The sequence below is a fragment of the Channa argus genome, chromosome 15 (genome assembly GCF_033026475.1).
Source record: "Channa argus isolate prfri chromosome 15, Channa argus male v1.0, whole genome shotgun sequence".
Lineage (NCBI taxonomy): Eukaryota > Metazoa > Chordata > Actinopteri > Anabantiformes > Channidae > Channa > Channa argus.
The window spans coordinates 4,435,787-4,462,652 of NC_090211.1; the positions used below are offsets into that span (position 1 = coordinate 4,435,787).

Consider the following 26,866-nt stretch of genomic DNA (forward strand, 5'->3'; position numbering starts at 1 on the left):
CAAAAAAACAGCTTTCTCTTTTGAATAGGGGAGCCACTGCTTGTTCATAACAGAACTGAATACCATATTGGGACTAAAGACTAGAATCACTAGAGTCACAGCGCACACTTAAAAATTTTCTTTGCCGACAGTCAATACTGGCTGAGCCAGACTGGCACTGACCAGGCCCCCCTATGTCTGACTAGTCATCATGACTAAATCACATTCATAATCCACTGTGTAGTTGTGTAGTGTGTCCAGCCTACACTTAAGTACAGAATTCTAGTAAGTATATTTTCGAGGTACTTATGTAGCTGAAGTATTTTATGTTACAGTACTTTTACTTTTCCTCCGCCACAATTGAAAGAAACTATTGTAATTTACCTTTAAATTGCAGTGGACTCCACTACCTTTAACTTACAGTTTCAGTTGCTAAAATTTGGTTTTAACCGCTGAAACTTCACTAATAAACCCCCCCTTGTGTCTTAAGGTCGTTTACATTCATATGTTAGGCCGCGGCTGTAGCTCAGTTGGTAAGGCAGTCGACCATAGGGTCAGTGGTTCGATCCCCGGTCCTGGCTATCATCCCCGGTCGAAGTGTCTCTGGGCAAGACACTTAACCCCTAACAGCCCATTCCCTCTCCCAGCTGCGCAGTGCCGGTCCAAGCCCGGTAGAAATAGGGGAGGTTGCGTCAGGAAGGACATCTGGCGTAAAAAACTTGTCAAATCAACATGTGGACAATGATCCGCTGTGGCGACCCACATACGATAATTCGAAAGGACAAAAAAACAAAACAAACATTCATAAGTGCATGTTCTAGTGTAAATTACTATTTACACGTAAAGTTGGATGTCTCTATAAAAAATGGTGTAGAGACGTGATGAAGACAAGGAGATGAAGGAAGAAGAAAGACGATTGAGCAGCTGTTCCTCCAGTGGTGGCTACTGTGTTGGCAGCTGTGGTGGTGTTGCTGGTGGTGTTGGAGAATGGAGACAAAAACTTTCCCACTGTGGAACCCAGGAATGTTTCAAAAAAGCTCAGTTTGACGAAAGCCAAGATGGCACTTGCTCGCGTTCGACTGATGGAGTTGTTGCTGTTAACTGTTAATACTGCTGCTTGGAACCAGGAGCTGCCCAGTTTACACATCATTGGACCTCCAGAGTCACCCTAAACACGGAAGGATGGACAATGTTCAAGTAGATGTTCAAGATGGATTTATATTAACCCTACTGGGATTCTGCAGAACAAATTGGGTCTCATCTTTCTGTGAAACTACCACCTGTACTAAGTATTCTCTAACTGATGCACTAAATGTAATATTTAGTATTAGTTTTTCCCTTTTTGTAAGTGTGAACAAATTTAAACTTATTAGTCTTAAATAAATAGATTTTCATATTTAAAATTTATTTTCTTAGTAAACATGAGATGAAATCTTACAAATTTTTACTGCACATATAAAGCTACAGCCTAGCTTAGCTGAAAGAAGACTTAGTCTACCTAAAAAGACATTGTATTCAAATTGTTGATGTATAATTACATGAACACTTATTGACAAATTGTGTATTACAATAATAGTAATATCAGTATTTTCATTTTCACCTGATCCAGAGAAATAAATCCTGTACAAATGCTGTTACTTGTTGATGTGCTCCCACAGTCGACCACAGTTGTCTGGAACTCTTGAAGAACCTCTTCCACTGAAGTTGGAAATATAAGAATGGTGAGAAGTGGAACACCTGAATCATACATAGCTCACAACTGTCTGCTTAATCTAAAGAGGAGAAATGATGCAGACAGTTTGCATAACTGTGTCAGATTGTTTGTTATAGACTCACCCCCTCCTCGCCCAGAGCTCCAGCCTGCAGCCCAACACGTTGAGCCCACAGTGAAAGTTTGTCCGTTGTCCAGGCATATGGGCTGAATGTAGTTGGACAGGGGGGGCTGGGATGCCAGATGCAGCACTGCAACATTGGGCCCAGTCAGGTTGCTCAGAGTGATATTTGTCACATTCAGTCTCACCTCATTGGGGTTGGAGCCATTCTGTTTCAAACGACCCAGCACCACAGTCCATTGAGAGGGAACAGGTGAACTGTGGGAAATAGAATAAACCAAATCAGCACTAAAGAGACTTCACAACTTTGCAAATATCTAATTGATGTGAATTCATTAGGAGATAAGTTCCTCCAATAGAAAATACAAATAAAAGTATTTCCTGGTACCCAGTTTTCCCAGTCAGTAGTTTTATGTGGAATATTAACAGCAGATTCTGGTGCACTAAACACTGCAAAATTGCACAGAAACATTTGAAATAACAGAAGACAAGACATTAGAATTTGCTCGTTTTTTTTTATTTTTTATTTTTTTAATTAATTTATTGATGGTGACATTTCAATGATTCCCTGAAGGGGAATTTACGTGCCACAGCAGCAAAGCAAAAAGCAGGCTGCTGAGACCACAGTGGTATTGGCTAGATTCCTTTTATTTTGTTCTTTGGCCTTCTCTTCCTATTTGACGTACCTAGTACCTCAAAAGGATCCTAAAACCTAAGAACTGGGAAAAAGTTCTAAAACACCTAAAGGCAACACACGGAGGTGTGCCTCCATTGCAAAAGGTCTGTTGCAGTATTCCTCCACAAAACAAAGCTGCTGACAGTGCAAAGTGCTCTGCTACAAAATAGTTGAACTTCATGCTGTTGATAACATGAATACATATGTTCTATGTGTGTCTCATAAATAAGGTTTCTACAGAAATCTGAAGTATTCAGGCCTTGTTTAAATTATGAACAGATTCAATTAGATAACTTAAAGATGAGGATTTCATTTTGAAAATGCAATTTCTTGTGCAATAAAACTTTAAAATTGAGAAAAAATATTTACAGTATACACCCATTTCAGATTTGTGCAGTAAACTACAAACAAACTCTAAAAATAAAATAACATTATTTTGGCCACATCATCATTGAAGGTGTCGTACCTTGAGAAGCAGTTGGAGTTGCTCAACACAGAGTCCACAGCCACCAATGTCCCACCACATACATGGCTTCCATTTACCTGTAGACTTGCCATCCATGGCCACATGTTAGCTGTCACAGAGTTTCGTCCCAAAATACGAGTATTTATCGAGGCTTGACCACAGACCACAGCTGGTGAGAAGAGCAAAAAATGTGTTTTTACAACACTTAGGTGATGTAAACATGGAGATAGTCAGGCTTTTATCAAATCAAAATATATACATATTAACATATCAGGCAGAATTCTTTGGCAAAAGGAAGAAGTATTTAAAAAGCTGGGAAAAGATGATAGAAATCAATTTGAAGTGTCAAAGTGTCAAATAACTAAATGTCTACTTTTACCATAATAGTAAAATCTGTCTGATCTATTCATTCTGGACATATCAGGCACTCACGTTTAGTTGCTGAAGTGAAGGTGGGTAAAGTGGAAGTGGTTGATGTAGAAGTGGTTGAAGGTAGGATGGTTGATGTGGAGGTGGTTGATGTGGACGTTGTTGAAGGTAGGATGGTTGATGTGGAGGTGGTTGATGTGGAAGTTGTTGAAGGTAGGATGGTTGATGTGGAGGTGGTTGATGTGGAAGTGGTTGAAGGTAGGATGGTTGATGTAGAGGTGGTTGATGTGGAGGTGGTTGGAGAAAGGATCGTTGATGTGGTGGTGGTTGATGTGGAGGTGGTTGAAGGTAGGATGGTTGATGTGGAGGTAGTTGATGTGGAGGTGGTTGGAGAGAGGATGGTAGATGTGGAGGTGTTTGAAGGTAGGATGGTTGATGTGGACGTGGTTGGAGAAAAGATCGTTGATGTGGTGGTGTTTGAAGGGAGGATGGGTGATGTGTTGGTGGTTGGTGTGGAAGTGGTTAAAGGTGGTGGTGGGCCTGAGCAGGTGACACTGAGGTCACTGTCTATCCCAGGGGTTGTGTAGGTGATGAATCCCGGCTGGTTACTGTTGATCACGCTGTTGATCCACGACTCATACTGAGACACTCTGGTGTAGACTCCTGGGAAATCAGGTTCAGCACAGCCCTTTCCAAAACTCACAATCCCAGCCTGGATCCAGCGACCATTCAGCTTGCTCACCATGGGACCACCAGAATCCCCCTTTTAAGGAAAGAAATATTTAGGAGAAGCAGCTTTTGTAGAAAGTAAAACCTGACACAAACACATGGATAAAAATCCTCACCTGACAGGAGTCTTTTCCTCCTGCACTTAGACCAGCACACAGCATGTTGTCTGTGATTGAGCCGACTCCATATTCACAGTTACACTGTCTGTTCCCCACAACTGGCACCTCCACCTCCATTAGATTCTGTGGTGAAGGGAGAAACTCTAAAGAAACACAAGAAGCACAATGGGAAGCTTCAAGAAGATACAATATCTGTGATAACTATATATAGTCATTGCCACTATTGCTACCATGTTACCATAACAGCAAATATTTACTTTTACTTCAAACACTGTGTTTTTGCTAATGTCACAGGAAGATTATCATAAACATTTCCCCAAAACCTGAGTTACAGACAGGCTTTATTGCTCCATGTTTAAATGGAGAACTTTTGTCACTAATGTTATCTTGCTTTTCTTTCAAAATGAATGTGTCCTGTTGTTTAATGACCCACCTCCATTTCCAATGTTGCCCCAGCCGGTGACCCAGGAGTCAGTGCCATTGTAGAAGGTGCTGCCTGATGCTGCCAGACAGACGGGCAAAACGTAGTTGGTGAAGGTCACTGGTGAAGAGAGCTTCAGCAGGCAGATGTCATTGTCATTAGTTGTAGAGTCATAGTTGGGATTGTTGATGATCTGTGTTACTGTCCGAGACTGCTCATTGGGGTTGGATTCCTCTTGACTCTGGCGACCCACATACACAACCAGATCGCTTGTGTCGAAGCTGATACAACCAGAAGAGAAATAAAACAATATAAAGATGTGGGAAGGCAACATCCTTTAGGCAACATTATTAGAAAGCGCTCCATAAATTTACACGGCTATGCTGATGATACCGAGCTATATTTATCTATGGTATCAGATGAAAATAATCAGTTAATAAGAATTTCCCAGAATTTCCTAAGGTTGAATGGGAGGTAGAACCTTTAGCTATCAAGCTCCTCTGTTGTGGAACCAGCTCCCAGTTCAGATTCGGGAAGCAGACACCCTCTCTACTTTTAAGTCTAGGCTTAAAACCTTCCTCTTTAATAAAGCATATAGTTAGTTATAGTTATGCTGCTATAGGCTTAGACTGTTGGGGGACCCGCCCCCGATGCACTGAGGTCCTTTCCTCCTCTTGACCCTCTCTCCTCTCCTCTCACCCCACAATTGTCACCACTGTATGTCCTTAACTCTGTGTGTTTTCTCCCGTAGTTGTCTTTGTCCTTCTCTGTCCCCCTCTCTCTGTCCCTTTCTGCAGGTGTCCCCGGCTTTGAAGCTGTATGTCTTCCAGCGTGCAGCTACTGGTCCTACCAACCTGCCCGATGTTTTGCTGTTGCTTTTTGTTGCTCTGTTCTTTTCTCTCTTCACTTTCCACTCACCCCAACCAATCAAGGCAGATGGCCGTCCACCCTGAGCCTGGTTCTGCTGGAGGTTTCTTCCGTTAAAGGGAGTTTTTCCTCTCCACTGTTGCCTATGGCTTGCTCTAGGGGGAATTGTTGGGTTCTCTCTATACTCTTTATAATCTTGACTTTATTCTGTAAAGTGCCCTGAGATGACTTTGTTGTGAATTGGCGCTATTTAAATAAAGTTGAATTGAATTGAATTGGGAAGCACAGCAGTCTTAATGACTTCAGCAGACATGTCCACACCATATTAGGACTATGTTTTATCAATTTTGTTTGGTGCTTGATGGAGGGTACAACAAGGAAATATTTTCAGAAGTTAGAAAGTTGTATCATATCATCCAGTTATGCATCATGTATCATATAGTAGTCGTTTCAATAAGACTAGATGACCAACCCACCAGGCAGGGATGGGTTACAGGGACAAATCCTGCAATAATCTTTTGCTAAGCTACTGATTAAAGTTTAATAACTGACTTTGTGGTTTGAATGTTAAAGACTCTAAAATGGCAGACTGTGTGAGCAGAGAGTTTAATCCAAAGGGAGGAGGCGCAGAATACATGTAAGACCACTGACTTCCTGCCATAGCTAATGATATTGCCATGTTTGGTGATCTTTCATCTGGGACAGCCTACAATTGTATAGTCTTTGTGCAAATTTACAAGTGCTTATTCATAACTTCAATTGAATAAATTAATGGCATCAATTGTTCCATCAGATTAATATTCTGTGTCTTTAATTTTGCATTAGTAGATCCTGTGCATTGCTTTATTGAGAACTAAAAATCACATACTTTGCATAAAACAATTTCTAAGTTTTATGTAATTTTTAAGTTTAATTTAAAACAAAAAGCTTAAAAATGTTCATGCAGCCATTTAGTGTCTTCACAATCTGAAACATACGTTTTAAATTTACATTTTTGTTAAAAGGTTAGTGTTCATTGGATTTTTGTTTCTTTATCATCACTTCTCACCTTTGAAAGCAGTGAGCAGCAGTCAGCACCCACTGATCATTGATGAGGGATCCCCCACAGAAGTGTCTCCCAAATATTTGTAGACTGACCTGCCAGGGCCAGCTGCCTGGAGAGGCCACCTGTCCTCCAACAATCTTTGTGTTGAGAGGAGCCTGACCACACACTGAAGAGAGACAGACATTGAAAACACAGATCAGACTGTACTCCCTGGATTGTCACTGTCACTTCTGTTTGAAAACCTAATTTCAATCTGTTGTTGAGGATTATTATGTTGGATGTGTGCTGGGATGGTCTCAGTTGTGAACCATAAAGAAAAAAAGGTAAAACGAATCTACTTCTATTACTTGCTTAAAGTTTCAGTGTTTATAATTGCATTTTTAAGTATTGGAATGTAGGTTTGAGCCCAAATCAAAATAATGAACTGATGAGGAAAAGATGTAAGAAGGTCCATATTCACAGAAATCTGTTCCAGGTGGAGGTGATTAATGGCCATGGTTGATGTGTAGGTCTTTGAAAAGAGGGTGTTTGGGTGTGAATATTTAAAATGGGATGTGCTTGAAAAGTTTACGCTGGATAACTAATAAAAAGCTTCATTAACAAATTGGGAAAAGAGGTTAGTGTCATAGTCTAATAGTGTTGTACAGTGTGGAAAATGTCTAATATTGCCTCACTAGTAAAATCTGCCAGATACGTTCAGTCTGGATATAGCAGGCACTCACATGTGGTTGCTGAAGTGGACATGGTTGGTGTGGAGGTGGCTAAAGGGGGGAAGGTTGATCTGGAGGTGGTTGAAGGGAGGATCGTTGATGTGTTGGTGGTGGGTGTGGAGGTGGTTAAAGGGGGTGGTAGGCCGGAGCAGGTGACACTGAGGTCACTGTCCGTCCCAGGGGATGTGAAAGGGATGAATCCCGGCTGGTTACTGTTGATCATGCTGTTGATCCACGACTCATACTGAGACACTCTGGTGTAGACTCCTGGGAAATCAGGTTCAGCACAGCCCTTTCCAAAACTCACAATCCCAGCCTGGATCCAGCGACCATTCAGCTTGCTCACCATGGGACCACCAGAATCCCCCTTTTAAGGAAAGAAATATTTAGGAGAAGCAGCTTTTGTAGAAAGTAAAACCTGACACAAACACATGGATAAAAATCCTCACCTGACAGGAGTCTTTTCCTCCTGCACTTAGACCAGCACACAGCATGTTGTCTGTGATTGAGCCGACTCCATATTCACAGTTACACTGTCTGTTCCCCACAACTGGCACCTCCACCTCCATTAGATTCTGTGGTGAAGGGAGAAACTCTAAAGAAACACAAGAAGCACAATGGGAAGCTTCAAGAAGATACAATATCTGTGATAACTATATATAGTCATTGCCACTATTGCTACCATGTTACCATAACAGCAAATATTTACTTTTACTTCAAACACTGTGTTTTTGCTAATGTCACAGGAAGATTATCATAAACATTTCCCCAAAACCTGAGTTACAGACAGGCTTTATTGCTCCATGTTTAAATGGAGAACATTTGTCACTAATGTTATCTTGCTTTTCTTTCAAAATGAATGTGTCCTGTTGTTTAATGACCCACCTCCATTTCCAATGTTGCCCCAGCCGGTGACCCAGGAGTCAGTGCCATTGTAGAAGGTGCTGCCTGATGCTGCCAGACAGACGGGCAAAACGTAGTTGGTGAAGGTCACTGGTGAAGAGAGCTTCAGCAGGCAGATGTCATTGTCATTAGTTGTAGAGTCATAGTTGGGATTGTTGATGATCTGTGTTACTGTCCGAGACTGCTCATTGGGGTTGGATTCCTCTTGACTCTGGCGACCCACATACACAACCAGATCGCTTGTGTCGAAGCTGATACAACCAGAAGAGAAATAAAACAATATAAAGATGTGGGAAGGCAACATCCTTTAGGCAACATTATTAGAAAGCGCTCCATAAATTTACACGGCTATGCTGATGATACCGAGCTATATTTATCTATGGTATCAGATGAAAATAATCAGTTAATAAGAATTTCCCAGAATTTCCTAAGGTTGAATGGGAGGTAGAACCTTTAGCTATCAAGCTCCTCTGTTGTGGAACCAGCTCCCAGTTCAGATTCGGGAAGCAGACACCCTCTCTACTTTTAAGTCTAGGCTTAAAACCTTCCTCTTTAATAAAGCATATAGTTAGTTATAGTTATGCTGCTATAGGCTTAGACTGTTGGGGGACACGCCCCCGATGCACTGAGGTCCTTTCCTCCTCTTGACCCTCTCTCCTCTCCTCTCACCCCACAATTGTCACCACTGTATGTCCTTAACTCTGTGTGTTTTCTCCCGTAGTTCTCTTTGTCCTTCTCTGTCCCCCTCTCTCTGTCCCTTTCTGCAGGTGTCCCCGGCTTTGAAGCTGTATGTCTTCCAGCGTGCAGCTACTGGTCCTACCAACCTGCCCGATGTTTTGCTGTTGCTTTTTTGTTGCTCTGTTCTTTTCTCTCTTCACTTTCCACTCACCCCAACCAATCAAGGCAGATGGCCGTCCACCCTGAGCCTGGTTCTGCTGGAGGTTTCTTCCGTTAAAGGGAGTTTTTCCTCTCCACTGTTGCCTATGGCTTGCTTTAGGGGGAATTGTTGGGTTCTCTCTATACTCTTTATAATCTTGACTTTATTCTGTAAAGTGCCCTGAGATGACTTTGTTGTGAATTGGCGCTATTTAAATAAAGTTGAATTGAATTGAATTGGGAAGCACAGCAGTCTTAATGACTTCAGCAGACATGTCCACACCATATTAGGACTATGTTTTATCAATTTTGTTTGGTGCTTGATGGAGGGTACAACAAGGAAATATTTTCAGAAGTTAGAAAGTTGTATCATATCATCCAGTTATGCATCATGTATCATATAGTAGTCGTTTCAATAAGACTAGATGACCAACCCACCAGGCAGGGATGGGTTACAGGCACAAATCCTGCAATAATCTTTTGCTAAGCTACTGATTAAAGTTTAATAACTGACTTTGTGGTTTGAATGTTAAAGACTCTAAAATGGCAGACTGTGTGAGCAGAGAGTTTAATCCAAAGGGAGGAGGCGCAGAATACATGTAAGACCACTGACTTCCTGCCATAGCTAATGATATTGCCATGTTTGGTGATCTTTCATCTGGGACAGCCTACAATTGTATAGTCTTTGTGCAAATTTACAAGTGCTTATTCATAACTTCAATTGAATAAATTAATGGCATCAATTGTTCCATCAGATTAATATTCTGTGTCTTTAATTTTGCATTAGTAGATCCTGTGCATTGCTTTATTGAGAACTAAAAATCACATACTTTGCATAAAACAATTTCTAAGTTTTATGTAATTTTTAAGTTTAATTTAAAACAAAAAGCTTAAAAATGTTCATGCAGCCATTTAGTGTCTTCACAATCTGAAACATACGTTTTAAATTTACATTTTTGTTAAAAGGTTAGTGTTCATTGGATTTTTGTTTCTTTATCATCACTTCTCACCTTTGGAAGCAGTGAGCAGCAGTCAGCACCCACTGATCATTGATGAGGGATCCCCCACAGAAGTGTCTCCCAAATATTTGTAGACTGACCTGCCAGGGCCAGCTGCCTGGAGAGGCCACCTGTCCTCCAACAATCTTTGTGTTGAGAGGAGCCTGACCACACACTGAAGAGAGACAGACATTGAAAACACAGATCAGACTGTACTCCCTGGATTGTCACTGTCACTTCTGTTTGAAAGCCTAATTTCAATCTGTTGTTGAGGATTATTATGTTGGATGTGTGCTGGGATGGTCTCAGTTGTGAGCCATAAAGAAAAAAAGGTAAAACGAATCTACTTCTATTACTTGCTTAAAGTTTCAGTGTTTATAATTGCATTTTTAAGTATTGGAATGTAGGTTTGAGCCCAAATCAAAATAATGAACTGATGAGGAAAAGATGTAAGAAGGTCCATATTCACAGAAATCTGTTCCAGGTGGAGGTGATTAATGGCCATGGTTGATGTGTAGGTCTTTGAAAAGAGGGTGTTTGGGTGTGAATATTTAAAATGGGATGTGCTTGAAAAGTTTACGCTGCATAACTAATAAAAAGCTTCATTAACAAATTGGGAAAAGAGGTTAGTGTCATAGTCTAATAGTGTTGTACAGTGTGGAAAATGTCTAATATTGCCTCACTAGTAAAATCTGCCAGATACGTTCAGTCTGGATATAGCAGGCACTCACATGTGGTTGCTGAAGTGGACATGGTTGGTGTGGAGGTGGCTAAAGGGGGGAAGGTTGATCTGGAGGTGGTTGAAGGGAGGATCGTTGATGTGTTGGTGGTGGGTGTGGAGGTGGTTAAAGGGGGTGGTAGGCCGGAGCAGGTGACACTGAGGTCACTGTCCGTCCCAGGGGATGTGAAAGGGATGAATCCCGGCTGGTTACTGTTGATCATGCTGTTGATCCACGACTCATACTGAGACACTCTGGTGTAGACTCCTGGGAAATCAGGTTCAGCACAGCCCTTTCCAAAACTCACAATCCCAGCCTGGATCCAGCGACCATTCAGCTTGCTCACCATGGGACCACCAGAATCCCCCTTTTAAGGAAAGAAATATTTAGGAGAAGCAGCTTTTGTAGAAAGTAAAACCTGACACAAACACATGGATAAAAATCCTCACCTGACAGGAGTCTTTTCCTCCTGCACTTAGACCAGCACACAGCATGTTGTCTGTGATTGAGCCGACTCCATATTCACAGTTACACTGTCTGTTCCCCACAACTGGCACCTCCACCTCCATTAGATTCTGTGGTGAAGGGAGAAACTCTAAAGAAACACAAGAAGCACAATGGGAAGCTTCAAGAAGATACAATATCTGTGATAACTATATATAGTCATTGCCACTATTGCTACCATGTTACCATAACAGCAAATATTTACTTTTACTTCAAACACTGTGTTTTTGCTAATGTCACAGGAAGATTATCATAAACATTTCCCCAAAACCTGAGTTACAGACAGGCTTTATTGCTCCATGTTTAAATGGAGAACATTTGTCACTAATGTTATCTTGCTTTTCTTTCAAAATGAATGTGTCCTGTTGTTTAATGACCCACCTCCATTTCCAATGTTGCCCCAGCCGGTGACCCAGGAGTCAGTGCCATTGTAGAAGGTGCTGCCTGATGCTGCCAGACAGACGGGCAAAACGTAGTTGGTGAAGGTCACTGGTGAAGAGAGCTTCAGCAGGCAGATGTCATTGTCATTAGTTGTAGAGTCATAGTTGGGATTGTTGATGATCTGTGTTACTGTCCGAGACTGCTCATTGGGGTTGGATTCCTCTTGACTCTGGCGACCCACATACACAACCAGATCGCTTGTGTCGAAGCTGATACAACCAGAAGAGAAATAAAACAATATAAAGATGTGGGAAGGCAACATCCTTTAGGCAACATTATTAGAAAGCGCTCCATAAATTTACACGGCTATGCTGATGATACCGAGCTATATTTATCTATGGTATCAGATGAAAATAATCAGTTAATAAGAATTTCCCAGAATTTCCTAAGGTTGAATGGGAGGTAGAACCTTTAGCTATCAAGCTCCTCTGTTGTGGAACCAGCTCCCAGTTCAGATTCGGGAAGCAGACACCCTCTCTACTTTTAAGTCTAGGCTTAAAACCTTCCTCTTTAATAAAGCATATAGTTAGTTATAGTTATGCTGCTATAGGCTTAGACTGTTGGGGGACACGCCCCCGATGCACTGAGGTCCTTTCCTCCTCTTGACCCTCTCTCCTCTCCTCTCACCCCACAATTGTCACCACTGTATGTCCTTAACTCTGTGTGTTTTCTCCCGTAGTTCTCTTTGTCCTTCTCTGTCCCCCTCTCTCTGTCCCTTTCTGCAGGTGTCCCCGGCTTTGAAGCTGTATGTCTTCCAGCGTGCAGCTACTGGTCCTACCAACCTGCCCGATGTTTTGCTGTTGCTTTTTTGTTGCTCTGTTCTTTTCTCTCTTCACTTTCCACTCACCCCAACCAATCAAGGCAGATGGCCGTCCACCCTGAGCCTGGTTCTGCTGGAGGTTTCTTCCGTTAAAGGGAGTTTTTCCTCTCCACTGTTGCCTATGGCTTGCTTTAGGGGGAATTGTTGGGTTCTCTCTATACTCTTTATAATCTTGACTTTATTCTGTAAAGTGCCCTGAGATGACTTTGTTGTGAATTGGCGCTATTTAAATAAAGTTGAATTGAATTGAATTGGGAAGCACAGCAGTCTTAATGACTTCAGCAGACATGTCCACACCATATTAGGACTATGTTTTATCAATTTTGTTTGGTGCTTGATGGAGGGTACAACAAGGAAATATTTTCAGAAGTTAGAAAGTTGTATCATATCATCCAGTTATGCATCATGTATCATATAGTAGTCGTTTCAATAAGACTAGATGACCAACCCACCAGGCAGGGATGGGTTACAGGCACAAATCCTGCAATAATCTTTTGCTAAGCTACTGATTAAAGTTTAATAACTGACTTTGTGGTTTGAATGTTAAAGACTCTAAAATGGCAGACTGTGTGAGCAGAGAGTTTAATCCAAAGGGAGGAGGCGCAGAATACATGTAAGACCACTGACTTCCTGCCATAGCTAATGATATTGCCATGTTTGGTGATCTTTCATCTGGGACAGCCTACAATTGTATAGTCTTTGTGCAAATTTACAAGTGCTTATTCATAACTTCAATTGAATAAATTAATGGCATCAATTGTTCCATCAGATTAATATTCTGTGTCTTTAATTTTGCATTAGTAGATCCTGTGCATTGCTTTATTGAGAACTAAAAATCACATACTTTGCATAAAACAATTTCTAAGTTTTATGTAATTTTTAAGTTTAATTTAAAACAAAAAGCTTAAAAATGTTCATGCAGCCATTTAGTGTCTTCACAATCTGAAACATACGTTTTAAATTTACATTTTTGTTAAAAGGTTAGTGTTCATTGGATTTTTGTTTCTTTATCATCACTTCTCACCTTTGGAAGCAGTGAGCAGCAGTCAGCACCCACTGATCATTGATGAGGGATCCCCCACAGAAGTGTCTCCCAAATATTTGTAGACTGACCTGCCAGGGCCAGCTGCCTGGAGAGGCCACCTGTCCTCCAACAATCTTTGTGTTGAGAGGAGCCTGACCACACACTGAAGAGAGACAGACATTGAAAACACAGATCAGACTGTACTCCCTGGATTGTCACTGTCACTTCTGTTTGAAAGCCTAATTTCAATCTGTTGTTGAGGATTATTATGTTGGATGTGTGCTGGGATGGTCTCAGTTGTGAGCCATAAAGAAAAAAAGGTAAAACGAATCTACTTCTATTACTTGCTTAAAGTTTCAGTGTTTATAATTGCATTTTTAAGTATTGGAATGTAGGTTTGAGCCCAAATCAAAATAATGAACTGATGAGGAAAAGATGTAAGAAGGTCCATATTCACAGAAATCTGTTCCAGGTGGAGGTGATTAATGGCCATGGTTGATGTGTAGGTCTTTGAAAAGAGGGTGTTTGGGTGTGAATATTTAAAATGGGATGTGCTTGAAAAGTTTACGCTGCATAACTAATAAAAAGCTTCATTAACAAATTGGGAAAAGAGGTTAGTGTCATAGTCTAATAGTGTTGTACAGTGTGGAAAATGTCTAATATTGCCTCACTAGTAAAATCTGCCAGATACGTTCAGTCTGGATATAGCAGGCACTCACATGTGGTTGCTGAAGTGGACATGGTTGGTGTGGAGGTGGCTAAAGGGGGGAAGGTTGATCTGGAGGTGGTTGAAGGGAGGATCGTTGATGTGTTGGTGGTGGGTGTGGAGGTGGTTAAAGGGGGTGGTAGGCCGGAGCAGGTGACACTGAGGTCACTGTCCGTCCCAGGGGATGTGAAAGGGATGAATCCCGGCTGGTTACTGTTGATCATGCTGTTGATCCACGACTCATACTGAGACACTCTGGTGTAGACTCCTGGGAAATCAGGTTCAGCACAGCCCTTTCCAAAACTCACAATCCCAGCCTGGATCCAGCGACCATTCAGCTTGCTCACCATGGGACCACCAGAATCCCCCTTTTAAGGAAAGAAATATTTAGGAGAAGCAGCTTTTGTAGAAAGTAAAACCTGACACAAACACATGGATAAAAATCCTCACCTGACAGGAGTCTTTTCCTCCTGCACTTAGACCAGCACACAGCATGTTGTCTGTGATTGAGCCGACTCCATATTCACAGTTACACTGTCTGTTCCCCACAACTGGCACCTCCACCTCCATTAGATTCTGTGGTGAAGGGAGAAACTCTAAAGAAACACAAGAAGCACAATGGGAAGCTTCAAGAAGATACAATATCTGTGATAACTATATATAGTCATTGCCACTATTGCTACCATGTTACCATAACAGCAAATATTTACTTTTACTTCAAACACTGTGTTTTTGCTAATGTCACAGGAAGATTATCATAAACATTTCCCCAAAACCTGAGTTACAGACAGGCTTTATTGCTCCATGTTTAAATGGAGAACTTTTGTCACTAATGTTATCTTGCTTTTCTTTCAAAATGAATGTGTCCTGTTGTTTAATGACCCACCTCCATTTCCAATGTTGCCCCAGCCGGTGACCCAGGAGTCAGTGCCATTGTAGAAGGTGCTGCCTGATGCTGCCAGACAGACGGGCAAAACGTAGTTGGTGAAGGTCACTGGTGAAGAGAGCTTCAGCAGGCAGATGTCATTGTCATTAGTTGTAGAGTCATAGTTGGGATTGTTGATGATCTGTGTTACTGTCCGAGACTGCTCATTGGGGTTGGATTCCTCTTGACTCTGGCGACCCACATACACAACCAGATCGCTTGTGTCGAAGCTGATACAACCAGAAGAGAAATAAAACAATATAAAGATGTGGGAAGGCAACATCCTTTAGGCAACATTATTAGAAAGCGCTCCATAAATTTACACGGCTATGCTGATGATACCGAGCTATATTTATCTATGGTATCAGATGAAAATAATCAGTTAATAAGAATTTCCCAGAATTTCCTAAGGTTGAATGGGAGGTAGAACCTTTAGCTATCAAGCTCCTCTGTTGTGGAACCAGCTCCCAGTTCAGATTCGGGAAGCAGACACCCTCTCTACTTTTAAGTCTAGGCTTAAAACCTTCCTCTTTAATAAAGCATATAGTTAGTTATAGTTATGCTGCTATAGGCTTAGACTGTTGGGGGACCCGCCCCCGATGCACTGAGGTCCTTTCCTCCTCTTGACCCTCTCTCCTCTCCTCTCACCCCACAATTGTCACCACTGTATGTCCTTAACTCTGTGTGTTTTCTCCCGTAGTTGTCTTTGTCCTTCTCTGTCCCCCTCTCTCTGTCCCTTTCTGCAGGTGTCCCCGGCTTTGAAGCTGTATGTCTTCCAGCGTGCAGCTACTGGTCCTACCAACCTGCCCGATGTTTTGCTGTTGCTTTTTGTTGCTCTGTTCTTTTCTCTCTTCACTTTCCACTCACCCCAACCAATCAAGGCAGATGGCCGTCCACCCTGAGCCTGGTTCTGCTGGAGGTTTCTTCCGTTAAAGGGAGTTTTTCCTCTCCACTGTTGCCTATGGCTTGCTCTAGGGGGAATTGTTGGGTTCTCTCTATACTCTTTATAATCTTGACTTTATTCTGTATATTGCCCTGAGATGACTTTGTTGTGAATTGGCGCTATTTAAATAAAGTTGAATTGAATTGAATTGGGAAGCACAGCAGTCTTAATGACTTCAGCAGACATGTCCACACCATATTAGGACTATGTTTTATCAATTTTGTTTGGTGCTTGATGGAGGGTACAACAAGGAAATATTTTCAGAAGTTAGAAAGTTGTATCATATCATCCAGTTATGCATCATGTATCATATAGTAGTCGTTTCAATAAGACTAGATGACCAACCCACCAGGCAGGGATGGGTTACAGGGACAAATCCTGCAATAATCTTTTGCTAAGCTACTGATTAAAGTTTAATAACTGACTTTGTGGTTTGAATGTTAAAGACTCTAAAATGGCAGACTGTGTGAGCAGAGAGTTTAATCCAAAGGGAGGAGGCGCAGAATACATGTAAGACCACTGACTTCCTGCCATAGCTAATGATATTGCCATGTTTGGTGATCTTTCATCTGGGACAGCCTACAATTGTATAGTCTTTGTGCAAATTTACAAGTGCTTATTCATAACTTCAATTGAATAAATTAATGGCATCAATTGTTCCATCAGATTAATATTCTGTGTCTTTAATTTTGCATTAGTAGATCCTGTGCATTGCTTTATTGAGAACTAAAAATCACATACTTTGCATAAAACAATTTCTAAGTTTTATGTAATTTTTAAGTTTAATTTAAAACAAAAAGCTTAAAAATGTTCATGCAGCCATTTAGTGTCTTCACAATCTGAAACATACGTTTTAAATTTACATTTTTGTTAAAAGGTTAGTGTTCATTGGATTTTTGTTTCTTTATCATCACTTCTCACCTTTGGAAGCAGTGAGCAGCAGTCAGCACCCACTGATCATTGATGAGGGATCCCCCACAGAAGTGTCTCCCAAATATTTGTAGACTGACCTGCCAGGGCCAGCTGCCTGGAGAGGCCACCTGTCCTCCAACAATCTTTGTGTTGAGAGGAGCCTGACCACACACTGAAGAGAGACAGACATTGAAAACACAGATCAGACTGTACTCCCTGGATTGTCACTGTCACTTCTGTTTGAAAGCCTAATTTCAATCTGTTGTTGAGGATTATTATGTTGGATGTGTGCTGGGATGGTCTCAGTTGTGAGCCATAAAGAAAAAAAGGTAAAACGAATCTACTTCTATTACTTGCTTAAAGTTTCAGTGTTTATAATTGCATTTTTAAGTATTGGAATGTAGGTTTGAGCCCAAATCAAAATAATGAACTGATGAGGAAAAGATGTAAGAAGGTCCATATTCACAGAAATCTGTTCCAGGTGGAGGTGATTAATGGCCATGGTTGATGTGTAGGTCTTTGAAAAGAGGGTGTTTGGGTGTGAATATTTAAAATGGGATGTGCTTGAAAAGTTTACGCTGCATAACTAATAAAAAGCTTCATTAACAAATTGGGAAAAGAGGTTAGTGTCATAGTCTAATAGTGTTGTACAGTGTGGAAAATGTCTAATATTGCCTCACTAGTAAAATCTGCCAGATACGTTCAGTCTGGATATAGCAGGCACTCACATGTGGTTGCTGAAGTGGACATGGTTGGTGTGGAGGTGGCTAAAGGGGGGAAGGTTGATCTGGAGGTGGTTGAAGGGAGGATCGTTGATGTGTTGGTGGTGGGTGTGGAGGTGGTTAAAGGGGGTGGTAGGCCGGAGCAGGTGACACTGAGGTCACTGTCCGTCCCAGGGGATGTGAAAGGGATGAATCCCGGCTGGTTACTGTTGATCATGCTGTTGATCCACGACTCATACTGAGACACTCTGGTGTAGACTCCTGGGAAATCAGGTTCAGCACAGCCCTTTCCAAAACTCACAATCCCAGCCTGGATCCAGCGACCATTCAGCTTGCTCACCATGGGACCACCAGAATCCCCCTTTTAAGGAAAGAAATATTTAGGAGAAGCAGCTTTTGTAGAAAGTAAAACCTGACACAAACACATGGATAAAAATCCTCACCTGACAGGAGTCTTTTCCTCCTGCACTTAGACCAGCACACAGCATGTTGTCTGTGATTGAGCCGACTCCATATTCACAGTTACACTGTCTGTTCCCCACAACTGGCACCTCCACCTCCATTAGATTCTGTGGTGAAGGGAGAAACTCTAAAGAAACACAAGAAGCACAATGGGAAGCTTCAAGAAGATACAATATCTGTGATAACTATATATAGTCATTGCCACTATTGCTACCATGTTACCATAACAGCAAATATTTACTTTTACTTCAAACACTGTGTTTTTGCTAATGTCACAGGAAGATTATCATAAACATTTCCCCAAAACCTGAGTTACAGACAGGCTTTATTGCTCCATGTTTAAATGGAGAACTTTTGTCACTAATGTTATCTTGCTTTTCTTTCAAAATGAATGTGTCCTGTTGTTTAATGACCCACCTCCATTTCCAATGTTGCCCCAGCCGGTGACCCAGGAGTCAGTGCCATTGTAGAAGGTGCTGCCTGATGCTGCCAGACAGACGGGCAAAACGTAGTTGGTGAAGGTCACTGGTGAAGAGAGCTTCAGCAGGCAGATGTCATTGTCATTAGTTGTAGAGTCATAGTTGGGATTGTTGATGATCTGTGTTACTGTCCGAGACTGCTCATTGGGGTTGGATTCCTCTTGACTCTGGCGACCCACATACACAACCAGATCGCTTGTGTCGAAGCTGATACAACCAGAAGAGAAATAAAACAATATAAAGATGTGGGAAGCACAGCAATTAATAGTGCATTTTAAAACCTTCTTATAAACTAGTCCTAACCATTGGGCTGCAAGCAGCTAAAAAGACGGACAGTTCCCCGGTTCAGGAAATTCCATTTGCTGCCTATGACTATGTTTGATTTGGCCGCAGATAAGATATAAAGAGACGAGAGCAGTGTCTTTTACCTTATAGTTTTACTTAGGCTGTTAATATGTGGAACAAAGGGGTAATAACCCCCACTGGTTGTAGATATTTTTATTTACTAGGGTGGGGAACAACCTAATGTTGGGCAATAAACTTTTTAATGTTACACACATCTAGCAGCCTGTGCTTCTGGTCACAAGAGTGTTTTTAGGGGATGAATGTCATTTTTTTATGATAGGTATTTTTTTGTTACCAAGGTGGGTGTGTAAATTGCAAAATCAAATCTTATGTTGCATTAAACAATATCTTGTTGCCAACGATGTAGCTCAGATTTGCAACAGGTGACATACTCACACTGAGTGCTAGCAAGGCTTAAGTACATCCTCCATAGTGTGGGGTTAGTCGGACCAGAGTGTTAGGCCCGATTCACTCCCAGCAAATAATAGCAATAGGTTATATAAAACTTATGTAACTCGTAAGAGAATATTATTCCACTCTGCAATATTTTGCGATTAGCTGTCCTGCATTGTGGTTAAAAAAATTCATTTTTCATTGTTTAACAGGTCCTGTGTCTGTGTTGATATTTAACTGGAGGCTTATGTGTGTATGTATAGACTAATACGTTTGCGCCAAAGATATGATATAAAGCAGTATTGTTGGAAAACAATTGTTTCATACAAGATATGATTATATTGAAATAAAGTGGTTTGCACTAATTTATCAGACAATTCTGTCAAGTGTTACAACTAATCTTCTGTTGCAATTAACCAACCTGTGAGCTAAGTTGTAATATTGTACATTCCAACATTTCTGGTGGAATTATACATAAACTGCAGGCGCAAGAAAAACCAAGTTCAAGTGTTTGTTTCAAAGACGTACACTCACTGGTCACTTTATTAGGTACACCTGTACAAGAACTACCTCTTCTTATAATGCACTCCAATATGAATCCACTATCTGCTTCAACTTTAACAATAAACATAGAGTAGAATTTTCACCTTTTGTGACAGTTTTAACTCAAAAACAGAGGTATTATAATATTGTAAAAGTAGAATTAATGACAGAGCTGCTGTATTGTTTTGCATTAGATTGGACATGTGTACTTAATAAAGTGAGTGTATATATTGCTTGCATAAAAACTTGAGTATCACAGCTATAATGTCCTTTTTAATTAATTCACAAACACTAAAATGTGTTAGGTACTTCCCAGTGCTAGATGTGCTATTGTAATTATAGAAATAAGTGGTATGTAGCAGTTGCGTTTTGTAATTTGTAATAACTCGCTTTGGAAGATGGAAAATGAAATAAAACAATTATGTCCAGAATGAGGTATTCAGAGTTACCTCACTCCTGATCTCTGGTCTTGAATTTGGGTACAAACTATGAAATCATTACAGCATAAAGGTCAAAGTGTGCTGCCAGAAGTTTTTTTTTTTCCATTACAAAATTTGGTTACCCAGTGGCAGCATTGAGAAAAATACAGTTGTCCCACCAAGACACTGCCAATTGCATGCTGAGTATTTCTTCCTGTTTTTGTGAGGAGAAACCAGAGTCGTTTGGGAAAACTGATGACGCGAGTTCATCTTGTAAATGTTCAACAATATGCTTGAGAGCTGTTTACAATTAGAACTAGAGTTACTATGTATAAAATGCACATTATTTCATTCTAATATTATGAAGAGGACACATCTTAAATTGCCTTGTTGTTTTGAGTTGTGCACTCTCCAGGAGTCTTAGGTGGAATTACTGTGACAGACATAAGTGTTCTGTGATGTAATCTACATTCTTAGCTTAGTTAGTGTATCGTTGATGGTAAATGTATAGTTATTTGTTGTATTTCTATGCTTGTTTTAAAAAAGCCCTCAACTAAATTTGTGTCTGTATTCCTTCTATTGTATTTTGTCCTTATTGTTCAAGTTCATTATAGTTGCAAGAACCAAGGTTATTGTGTCTCCTGTGTCAACTCATTTTCTCAGACCACATGTGTGTACTTTATATTTACACAATTATTTTAAAAATTAAAAAGAAAGAAATGTAATCTAATTTTTATTGATTCGAATGGCATCGCTGCCATTACCCTGGTGTGCCAAGATAGCCTCATACTCCACTCAGAGCTCCCTCAAGATCTCCCGAAACACATAGGGAGACTCTAGCTTAGTGATACAATCCGAGTGGGGTGTCCATGAGTACTGTCATTACTATTGTCCATCCCTGAGTACTGTCACTACTGTCACTAACCAAATGACATGGCAGAGGGGGCAAAAAGTCCCCGGAAGATTAAGAGAAAAAGTGACTGAGCAAGAGACAGGACAAGAGTAAATACTGGACTGGGGTTTACTCCTTTGGATTAGCTAAAGGAGATGAAAAAATACTGTGTTCTTGATGTAGGGCCAATAAATCCCAACTTAGACCCTAAAATGTGTTTTATAAAAACAAATTCTAATTTTATTGAACCAAAAACATTAATGACGGTGTTTCATCTTTATCGTCGTAAAGACTTTCTTTGAAGCTAAACAGACTATAAAATCATATTTTTGCTCATATTGTCTGTTTGTTTTTTGTTGTGGTTCAATCCTCACTTCTCACCTTTGGAAGCAGTGAGCAGCAGTCAGCACCCACTGATCATTGATGAGGGATCCTCCACAGAAGTGAGTCCCAGATATTTGTAGACTGACCTGCCAGGGCCAGCTGCCTCGAGAGGCCACCTGTCCTCCAACAATCTTTGTGTTGAGAGGAGCCTGACCACACACTGAAGAGAGACAGACAATGAAAACACAGAGTAAGTAGTGCTCTCTACTGCCTACATTCCCAGTGGGTCACTGATCCAGCTCTGGAGTATGTCACCATCAGCTTTTGGTTTTCCCTGTCCACTACCACACACACTGCCCTCTGTTAAGGGTTATACTGCCCACGCTCTCTCACTCTCTCTCACTTTGGTCCCTCTCTTCCTCTTCCAAACACTTCTTCTCTGTCTTTTTTTCTCCCTCTCCTACTCCATGTGCCAGTCACCCACAGGTGTTCCTGTTTACCTCATTGTTTTCTGCCACTCCTGCATTTCCTCACCTGCATCTCGTCTATTTAGTTTCAAATTTCTCAGTTATTATTTACTTATTGCTTTGTTTCTTTTGTTCAGTTTATGTGTGAACATTTTTATTTGTCTATCCATGCTCCTGTCTGGTTTCTGTGTGTGTGAACTGTTTGGTAAAATGTAATTTTGTTTACATGCACTGTTTGATTGTAGCTTTATCACTGTCCCTGGTCGTGCACATTTTTTTAGCTCTCTGTCAATACCTACCCCTTTCAGTTCAATGCACATTTTGGTTAACGTGTTTTACCCTGGATCTATCTTACGTCTATCACTAGTATGTTTAGATTTTTACTTTTCTCTTTCTAGGGTTCATAATCATTTGCTTTTGTTTTTGTTGTTAGACCCCTGTGTCTTTTATCGTAGTGTGGGAAAATGCCTAATATCAACTCATTAATAAAATCTGTCAGATCAATTCAGTCTGGATATAGTAGGCACTCACATTTGTTTGCTAATGTGGACATGGTTGGTGTGAAGGTAATTGATGTGGAGCTGGTTGATGGGGTGGTCGTTGAGGTGGCGGTGGATGAAGCGAGGATGGTTGATGTGGAGGTGGTCGTTGAGGTGGCGGTGGATGAAGCGAGGATGGTTGATGTGGAGGTGGTTAAAGGTGGTGGTGGGCCTGAGCAGGTGACACTGAGGTCACTGTCTGACCCAGGGGATGTGAAGGTGATGAATCCCGGCTGGTTACTGGTGATCACGCTATTGATCCAGGACTCATACTGAGACACTCTGGTGTAAATTCCTGGGAAATCAGGTTCAGCACAGCCATTTCCAAAACTCACAATCCCAGCCTGGATCCAGCGACCATTCTGCTTGCTCACCATGGGACCACCAGAATCCCCCTTTTAAGGAGAGAAATATTTAGGAGAAGCAGCTTTTGTATGAAGTAAAACTTGACACATACACAGTGATAAAAATCATCACCTGACAGGAGTCTTTTCCTCCTGCACTTAAACCAGCACACAGCATATTGTCTGTGATTGAGCCGACTCCATAGTCACAGTTACACTGTCTGTTCCCCACAACTGGCACCTCCACCTCCATTAGATTCTGTGGTGAAGGGAGAAACTCTAAAGAGACACATAAAGTAAACTTTAGCTGCAAAGAATTGTATTAAAAATATATTCAGAACATAAAGGTTCAGGAATATATATGTTATTTGGATGTTTATTCTGACCAACATTCTGATTCGGATGTAATATAAAAGATTTATAAGGAGTTATATATCAGCACTTGTCAGATTATCAGTTTTTTGGCTAATTCAGCTCATTAAATCTCTAATAATGCCCCCAGTGAGAGGAACCCATGATTGTTCAGCTTAAAAATTAGTACATGAGAATGGAACAGAGTTAACACCAGTACAATTTGTAACTTATCATATTCTTGATTAGAAGCAGTTTTAAACAGTTTTTGCTAAGATAGAGTGGTGTTAAAATTGTAGGCTAACTCTGCTTTGTTTACAGGTTGTATATACAGTACACAATCCCAGGACGTCAGCTTTCTCTTCTTCTCATGCAAACGCAGAACATACTTGCTACAAGGTCTTTGGGTGTCCAATTTGTGGCGTGTCAAAGTATATACCCGTGTGGCTTCATGACCCACCTCCACTTGCAATGTTGCCCCATCCTGTGACCCAGGAGTCAGTGCCATTGTAGAAAGTGCTGCCTGATGCTGCCAGACAGACGGGCTGAATGTAGTTGGTGAAGGTCACAGGTGAAGCGAGTTTCAGTAGGCAGATGTCATTGTCATTAGTTGAAGAGCTGTAGTTGGGGTTAATGATGACTTGTGATATAGCCAGGGACTGCCCATTGGAGCTGGATCCCACAAGGGTTTGGAGACCTAGATGCACAGTCACTGAGCTTAAGGTGTAACTAAGGAAATCAAGAGAGAAACAAACCAGTCAAAATATTAAAAAACAAAAAAAGCAAATCTGCATTTATAAGACACAAATTCACAGACAAGTGACATTTACATTAAATATACTTTTTGTAACTTTAGTTTAATAAGATCAATTTATATCTGTAATTTCCCTCAAAAAAGTAATTTGTAACCTTCAGGTTACATGTTCTTCGGATATTATGTTACTGGAACAGTGATTTTAATGTTTGGCATTGAAAATAAAAGACTAACATTTAAAGTAAAAGGAAACATTGGCATCATCTTCTTCTGAATGTCCTGATTATAGAGCCCAGTGAGAAAGAGATTAAAAGATAACCCATGATTGCTAATTTCTTGTTCTAACTCCATCAGTTATGGCTGTGTAACAAAGATAAGATTGTATTCATGATACAGTGAGTCCTGCTAAAGGGCATAGCTTCGCCACCTACTGTCGTAATTTTGCACCTGCATGTAATAAAAGCGATTGATCTTCAGAAGAGCAGAGCTGATATTAAATAAAAACAAGTTCAAGTGGCATCAATGAGGTAGATATTAAGTGCCCCACATTAATTTTGCTGTGGTTTTGTTGAGATGCCCACTTAGTTTTCATATTTCTTTGTTAGTAATGAAATGTCAACACAATGTGTTGTGTTTCCAGCAAGAAAATTCGCTGTTTACCCACAAGAGGTGACCACAGGCTGTATATACGGTCTAAGTACAGTTTACATACAGTTAATGAAGCCATTCTTATTTATCACAAGTCAATGATGCTAAATACACCTGCTGTCTGAGACTGCTCATTAGGGTTGGGACCTGTTTGACTCCGGTGACCTAAATTCACAACCAGATTGCTGGTGGCGATATAATCCGAAAAGAAAAACAACACAATCCAGTTTCAACATTACACAGACTTGTCAGCTTCAGTTAGATTACATCCCCTTATTTTAAAATGCCTGATTTTTGTTTCTATATCCTCACTTCTCACCTTTGGAAGCAGTGAGCAGCAGTCAGCACCCACTGATCATTGATGAGGGATCCTCCACAGAAGTGTCTCCCAGATGTTTGTAGACTGATCTGCCAGGGCCAGCTGCCTGGAGAGGCCACCTGTCCTCCAACAATCTTTGTGTTGAGAGGAGCCTGACCACACACTGAAGAGAGACAGACAATAAAAGCAGGGAGTAAACAGAACTCTCTACTCCTAAGATGACCATTATGACTCCTGTTTGAAATCTTACACTGTAAACTGTTGTTGAGGATTATAATGCTCAATGTTCTCAGTTGTGTGCCAAAAAGAAACAAAGGTAAAACTAATTACAGTATTTTACTGCTTGTATAGGTTCTTGGGTTCGACTCCTAATACTATTAACAAATAAATGATAAAGGTTCCTATGCAGCAGTATTCAAAAAAAAATGTTTAAAATATAAAAAATGAGAGAAGTAATACAGTCTGTATGGAATCTTTTACTTACCAATATTTAGTGAATGACACCCTATAAAACAGAAAACAAATAAATCTTAAAAGGACAATATTGTATTTACTTGTATTTATTTAACTTAACCCAGCCAGGCATTAAATCTTGGCTTTAAGTAGGCCAAACATTATTAAATTCCATATAAACAATATAAAGGAACATATTTTTAGTTTCTATAGCCCTGCTTTATGTTTAGGTTTCTGTGTTAGATTAGATTATAGTTTAACAATCTGCAAAGTAAATGAAGCTGTCAAGTACATGTAATGGAATAAAGGTAACACTTAAGTGCCAATACTGAAAGTGTACTTTAGTAGTTCTTGGATAAATGTACTACTGACCAGAGAAAGAGAAAATAAAGGAAAACATTGTATTTGTGAGTAATTTCTTACGTACTGTCTCATCTATATCATACATTTACTCCATAACTAAATAACTTGTAGTTATAAAGTGAAAAGTGAAAATTAGAAATGCAGTTTAAAACCCAAAAAAATGAAGTGCAGTATAGCAGCTACTTTATTGTGTTACTTGGTTACATAAGTACTTTTAAGACCTTAGCTGACTTGTTTTTAGTTGTTAATTAGTTATGGACTATAATTTGAAAAGATGCTCAGGGTTTCTTCACAAACCACAGGAATACAATCAATTAAGAGACTGTACTTGAATTGTATAAATTATTATAATTTTGACAACATCACAAAAAGATATGCTGCAAATGTGGACTGGGTTGTAGATCATTATGATGTATCTACATATTGTTTTCCATCAAGAGTCACAGGCCAATTTTCATTCTCACTTTGGCCCTGGATTGGCATTTTTCTGTACAATTTATGTATTTTAAAGTATTTAAGTAGCAATGTTGGTGAAAAATGTCATTAAATATGATTTTATTTGGTACATTTATCTGAAAATTGTTGTTACTGCCTAATGCTAACCCTTTTCTATTGAGGACTGAAGGATTGTCCTTACCTTGTGTCAGGAGATTCAGCAGAGTTGCAACACAGATCAAAATGTAGGAAGCCATGACTGTGCACCATCCAATTGTTCCTGTACAGTGCTCGTCTCCCTTTGCTGTCTCTTAAATATAAATATTCCTCTCTGTACTTTTCTGACAAGCACTGTTGTCTGTCCAATGACACGCCCAGCATGTCATCACAAGTCAGCTGTTTGACTTCATCTGATCTGATCAGTTACAACCCAACCACAGATAATTGAATTGAGCTAACTGATAACTAGTTCAATACAGTATGTACATAAATTGGAATATTTTGGTATTGGTATAGATTATCATAAACAACTTACTGCATAATTAAACAGGATGTAGGAGGCACTATTTTGTAACAATGGATTACTTGTACAGTACTCAACATACCTATACATACTTGGTACTAGGTACA

General features: G+C 40.4%; 1 protein-coding gene across 1 annotated transcript; it reads right to left on the reverse strand.

The window, feature by feature from the left end:
* Positions 1–26,581, reverse strand: LOC137100365 (uncharacterized). The gene is made up of 30 exons (XM_067478172.1): positions 26,439–26,581; positions 25,470–25,490; positions 24,986–25,148; positions 23,725–23,993; positions 23,047–23,192; positions 22,562–22,964; positions 21,621–21,783; positions 18,586–18,854; positions 18,150–18,295; positions 17,713–18,067; positions 16,994–17,156; positions 15,091–15,359; positions 14,655–14,800; positions 14,218–14,572; positions 13,499–13,661; positions 11,595–11,863; positions 11,159–11,304; positions 10,722–11,076; positions 10,003–10,165; positions 8,099–8,367; positions 7,663–7,808; positions 7,226–7,580; positions 6,507–6,669; positions 4,604–4,872; positions 4,168–4,313; positions 3,386–4,085; positions 2,954–3,122; positions 1,816–2,069; positions 1,580–1,677; positions 1–1,147 (listed from the first exon to the last, which is right to left on the reverse strand). The coding sequence occupies exons 1-30, from the start codon at positions 26,491–26,493 to the stop codon at positions 836–838; spliced, it is 6,900 nt and encodes a 2,299-aa protein (XP_067334273.1). The 5' UTR covers positions 26,494–26,581; the 3' UTR covers positions 1–835.
* Positions 26,582–26,866: the final 285 nt, after the last annotated feature.